The sequence below is a fragment of the Myxocyprinus asiaticus genome, chromosome 17 (assembly GCF_019703515.2).
Source record: "Myxocyprinus asiaticus isolate MX2 ecotype Aquarium Trade chromosome 17, UBuf_Myxa_2, whole genome shotgun sequence".
In the NCBI taxonomy this organism is placed as follows: domain Eukaryota; kingdom Metazoa; phylum Chordata; class Actinopteri; order Cypriniformes; family Catostomidae; genus Myxocyprinus; species Myxocyprinus asiaticus.
The window spans coordinates 5,822,314-5,828,049 of record NC_059360.1 but is presented as its reverse complement, the minus strand read 5'-3'; the positions used below and the strand labels follow the sequence as shown (position 1 = coordinate 5,828,049).

Genomic DNA, 5,736 nt, shown 5'->3' with positions numbered 1-5,736 from the left:
GAAAGCATGTCGTCATCTCCGCGTCAGCCTGTGACTGGGCAATCGACCCCAAAGGGAGGAGCCCAGCTGAGGCTTCTGATTGGACGAACCCACTCTCCGATGCTGCGCTCGAGAGCTCATCGCTTTCGCGGGCTCCGAATAAGAGGTCGAAATTGCCGTGAGACGAGCCGGCGGACTCACCTGGAAGCCCAATCGGGGCAGACGAGCGTGCTGGTGAATGGGAGGTCCGCGGGGGGATACCCGGTGAAGGCGGTCCCATTGGGGTCCCCAAATCGCCCCCAGTGCTAGCCGCGCTGGCCTCATACCCGTGGGTAAAAGGACCGAGGCGGGAGCCTCTGGGGTGGCTCGCTTTCTTACAAAGGCGAGCCGCGACCGCAACGTTGCCATGGACATATTCTCGCAATGAGAACATGACCATCCACGAACACTGTCTCCGTGTGAGCAGTGCCCAGACAGGAAAGACAGTGATCGTGACCATCAGAAGGCGAGAGATAATGAGCGCAACCAGGAATAACACACAATCGGAAAAGCATCTTTAAAAAGACGCATCTTTAAAAAGACGTTCCGTGTGTGCGCTCTTTTAGAGAAATATATACTAATTTAGAGGGGAAAAAATGCTCTTTCAGAAAATATACTCTCTAGTTTTTCTGCCGAAGTGCCCAGGGGCGTTCTCTGCAGTGCACCAGTGCAGAGGAGGGAGAAGCCGCTGAAATGCGCCATCAGATCCAGCAGAGGTGAATGAACAGTAGTATTCAGCTCAATGAGCATGACCGTTCGGCTCCGAAGAGAAAATCTGAATGAGTGGTTGCATACCAGCTCCTTTTATACCTGTATGTCCGGGGGAGTGGCATGCAAATACCACTCGCCAATTTTCATTGGCCTTTTATCAAAGACCAGAGGTGTCTCTGGCTCCCAAGAGTGACCCCTAGTGTCACTACATCGACACCAACATTGAGTGAGTGACAGATAGGGAACTGTGGATAGCCAGCCCATTTGCTGAAGCTCCGTTTTGTGACAAGTTTGGGCAAGAGAGATGCGGTGTCCCAAATGGCGCACTATATACTATGCAGTTACTATATCCACTATGCACTCAGCCATGTAGTGTATTAATTTTCAAAGTGTAGTATCATCCTAAATGGAACACTAATGGGTTTTTACTACATGGAAGGACTAGCTGTTTTTCAGCTGAAGGAATTAACGTTGCTGCTAGCTTTATCGTGTTAGCCAAATTCAGTTTAACACTTGCATCTCAAATAATGTACATATTCCCATAGTAAGTCTGATGGTAAAGCATTCAACCTACATTTGTAAGGTGCTGTCTTCACAGAAGTTTTGCTAGTTGTCACATTCACCATTAATTTCAATTGTTTTGTCAGGCTAGTTTCGCAGCCTCATTACTGCGCACCTTCTGCTATGTAGGGAAATCTGCGATCGCTGAGTGCATGAAGTGTCCAACATTCCACACTTTTTTCTTCAGTTGAAGAAGTACAGCATCTGAATACTTATATTACCCTTCTTTTTGCTGCATTTTCAGTGAAAACATTATACTTACACTGCTAAATGGCATAGAATAGTGCAGAAATGTGCGAATTCGGACACACCGTGAGAGAGAGGAAGAGAATCAGCCAAGCAAACAAAACCAAACACAGCTCCACTGAATCGTAATAAACATAACCTATGTGTTTTAAACCTAAATGTGTCTGAGTATTTCTTATGCGTCTGCTATGATGCTTGTGTGTAATATAAACAAAAACTAATGTCTCACTGTCGCAGCGCATGCAAAATAGCATATCATAACTGCTGCCCTGAAACAACTATCTCTGTGGCTCTGTAGGTGGATAAATCTCAGCCCAAAATCTATTAAATTACAATGTTGCTTTTGAGAATATTGGAGCATCCTTTGCCCTTTTCTACAATAATATCAATTTGTTTTTAATCTTGCATACTCTTCTCCATCTGGCTTGGAAAATATTGAATTACATTTGCATCAGGCATGAAACAGCACGATCCAAACCAAGGACTTGTGGATTTACTGCAGATGGAAAGATTGAGAGATAGTCAAGACAAGGGAGCAATTATCCTTGACACTTGATACTATGTGTAGAGAGATGAAGAACAACAGTAATTACTGATGAATTCATGTTACAGTCTTCAACTTACAATTTCAAGAATAGAATAGAATATAAATAGTTAACAGAATAGAGGAAATGCGTTCTGTACAAGTGAATGTGTGCTTTTTCAAACAACAGTGTAATCCTGATCTAAGTCTGAAATCTCAAAGACAAAATTATTCAGTACATATGCAGTACTTTCCTTCATTTACCTAATGGATTACAAGGTCAGCGAGGGAACAACCACATATTCAGTCACGCAAACACACACACACGCACTTGCACATGCAGGCACACACACACACACACACACATAATGGAGCAGACGTAAGCAAGGTGCAAAGGGTATTTAAACCTGTGCCTGTGTGTTTTGTGTGGTTTTGAGCAAGCAGATCGATCACCTCTCACAGGAAGACAAGAACAAAGGTAATATTTCAAATCAAATCACCTGAGCTTAAAGAATATCTTTAAAATGTACCATTGCCACATTACAAATTCTCAGAAGAATGATTATGGTGTGCATGTATATCAATATTATTTAATAATGTTTTTCTATTATAGCCATCATGTATTGGACCCTTAAATATGCTGGAGCAAGTATATTATTGTTGTTAATGCTTATTCAACTCGGACAACTATATCCAAGAAATGATATGACTAACTGTAAGTTTATTATCAATGACATAATTCAACTATTGTGGAGCCACTAAATTTGCTTTTACAATTATAATTTTAGATTTAAAAGCCTATGTTTGTGTCTGTTCATATATAACAGTTGGATGTGAGGAGTGCAAACTCAAGGAGAACAACATTTTCTCAAAGCCTGGGGCTCCTGTCTATCAATGTATGGGATGCTGCTTTTCTAGAGCTTACCCCACTCCCCTGAGATCCAAGAAGACCATGCTTGTCCCAAAAAATATCACGTCAGAAGCTACATGCTGTGTAGCCAAAGAAGTTAAACGGGTACGATAAAAACTAACAACAGCTGCTGACATATAATATTAAATATGACATTGTCAGATTCAAATATGTGGATAACAAATATTGGTTATGTATTTGTCTCCTGCAGGTACTTGTCAATGATGTCAAACTAGTGAACCACACAGACTGCCACTGCAGCACCTGTTACTATCACAAGTCTTAAAGATACATTATAGCATTCCTGATTATATTCTCTTATCTTCCTGTCATTTTTGCTCAAATGCATGTTTTCTTTACTTAAATTAGACTGACTATAATGTTTTTAAGGTGAACATGCTCTTATTATTTTGTTGTATAGCTGTGCCGATATATATTTATGTTCATTAGTTATGCAAATCTTTCAAAGTTCTCTAAACTTTAAACCCTAATGTTGTCATTACTGGAAAATCAAGTTGTTTTAATTAAACATTACTTGAAATGTCAATGTTTTGGGCTCATAACTCAGAGGTTTTAGCTCTATTGTAGTATCATTTATGTTGTTTTTTGTTTTTTTTTTGCAAAAGTTGTTTTGTGTGATACTGCCACCATTACATATATGCATTTCTGTGGAGAATTAAGTTTATGTTATGATTCACCTAGAATCAGTTAAAATATTTATTTGAGCTGTGTTATTGTATTATCTAAATTTGAGTCAATTTAATTACAATTATTAAGCAAAAACTATTAAAATAGCAAGTCCGAGTTTAGTCTACTTGCATAGTTAACTTAAATAATTAAGTTCATTCTATATGAACAGCAAGTTAAAGGGATAGTTCACCCAATAATAAAAATTCAGTCACTGTTTATTCATCCGTGTTGTTACAACCCTATATGACTTTCTTTCTTTTACTTAACACAAGGGAGAAATTGTGAAAAAATTTGTGCTCAGTGATGTCATACAATGGCAGTTTATGGTGACTACCTCTTCAAGCTTCAAAAGAAAAATATAAACAAAAGTATGATTCAGAAGTCTAATAAATTATTCCATGAGACTCATGATTGTTTTGAAAGCCTACAATAAGGTTTGGTGAGAAACAAACCAAAATCAAATGTATTATTTAGTGAAAATGTTCACTGATCGTTGATCTCCTGTGCTTATTCATGGTAGGGCATGAGAGCAACAGTTCACGCAGCTCCCACATTGGGGCATTCCAGCGAAAACTTAATCCTCATTTTGTTTATCTAAAAACAGTTCTGCCACAGTGATAGTGACAAAAGAACACAACACAGCAGCACACAAAACAGAGAACAGAACTTACTAAACATGTCTGAAGAGTTTGTAGTCAAAGTATTGATGCATTTCTATGCCCAGCCTTATTTTTATGAAAGATTTTGGACCGGTGTCAGTTCTAAGTTACTTGCGCGATGCCGAAAATAGAAAACAAACGATCGATAGAATGTACCAAGTCATATAGAGATATAACAACACAGGGGTGAGTAAACAATGACTGCATTTTCATTTTCGGGTTGAACTAATCCTATAAGTGAACTTAATTACACAAGTTTTGGTCATTACTCAATTAAACTGAGGGAACGAGTTACTCAATTCAGTTGAGTAAAGTCAGTTTATTAGGGTTTTCAGTGTATAGATTTTTATAGTTATAACTAATCTCTAGTCTCCTCTATTGTGATTAATTTCCATTTGTAAGTAATACAGAGCAGTAAAAATCACATTTGTAAGTGGAAGCCTACAAACCAATGGATCTTACACTATAATTTAGCGTATAGGCCTGTATCCCCAAACTAAATGCTTTATCCACTTATTCTTCACAATGATAAGAAAAAGGTTATTATTGTAGCCCATATCTGTTTCCAAATCATATAAAGGTTTTATATGTTTTGTCCAACTTTAATGATTATTTCTCATTCCTTTTGAATATAAAAGCCCTCTTTTATTTTAGCGCCCGCTGTCACATTTTTGTTTGCTGTTAAAAGAGTGTAGTGCTGTCACAGAGACCGGTGAGATATCTCAGGACACTTATTTCACTGATATCTTTCAGGGAGAAGGAACATTTTCTACATACCATTCCAAGAAAGAAAGAAAAAAAACGACTTTAAAGACAGAGAACAGAGTAAATTTGTGTGAATAAAACCAACTTTTAAACTGCTTTGTATTTAATAGATGAAATTGTATTCAGACAGAGATAAAGACATAAACGGTGGCCCACACAGCAAAAATAACCACATTTTCATTTAGTTGTATCTTTTAAATCACGATAAAAATCGACTGCAAGCTCTTTTCAGTTGAATCAATTTAGGAATTTTCTGTGGAATGGCGCCTAGCTGCAAAGTTAAATAAACAGAAAATAGGATTTTGTTGTCAACTGTGAAGACTGACTGCCCCCAACGCCTGCGCCATTGTCGGGGCGGTACGCGAAATTCTACTATGAAGAAGGTTACGTTATGAAAGTTAATTAGCTTTAATCAAATTTAATTAATGAGCCACAGTAACCTTCCTATGGCGACTGCTTCGTATATGAATATTAAACAGGTTGGGTCGACGTTGCTCAGTAATCTTCCAATCACGAAGTCTTTCTCTTGCATATTACTTAGGCCTTACCGATACTACTCCATAACTCTATAAAGGTGGAGGCATGGCTCATGAATATTCAGAGTCAAGCCTTGGTCGTAGTAGTTTGAATAATTTGGGCTGCTGTAGAGCGGC

General features: G+C 38.4%; 1 protein-coding gene across 1 annotated transcript; it reads left to right on the top strand.

Annotated features, from left to right (window-relative positions):
* The first annotated feature begins 2,395 nt into the window (after nt 1-2,395).
* cga (glycoprotein hormones, alpha polypeptide) lies at nt 2,396-3,516 on the top strand. Its single transcript, XM_051722459.1, has 4 exons — nt 2,396-2,537; nt 2,673-2,774; nt 2,887-3,074; nt 3,181-3,516. Exons 2-4 carry the CDS (start codon nt 2,678-2,680, stop codon nt 3,253-3,255), a joined length of 360 nt encoding a protein of 119 aa, XP_051578419.1. The 5' UTR covers nt 2,396-2,537; nt 2,673-2,677; the 3' UTR covers nt 3,256-3,516.
* Nucleotides 3,517-5,736: the final 2,220 nt, after the last annotated feature.

What these genes read in the sequence shown, in the direction of transcription:
- cga (XM_051722459.1), top strand. Translation starts at nt 2,678, where the DNA reads ATGTATTGGACCCTTAAATATGCTGGAGCAAGTATATTATTGTTGTTA. An exon ending in AAGAAATGATATGACTAACT is followed by an intron (nt 2,775 to 2,886) that starts GTAAGTTTATTA and finishes CATATATAACAG; the next exon opens with TTGGATGTGAGGAGTGCAAA. An exon ending in TAGCCAAAGAAGTTAAACGG is followed by an intron (nt 3,075 to 3,180) that starts GTACGATAAAAA and finishes TGTCTCCTGCAG; the next exon opens with GTACTTGTCAATGATGTCAA.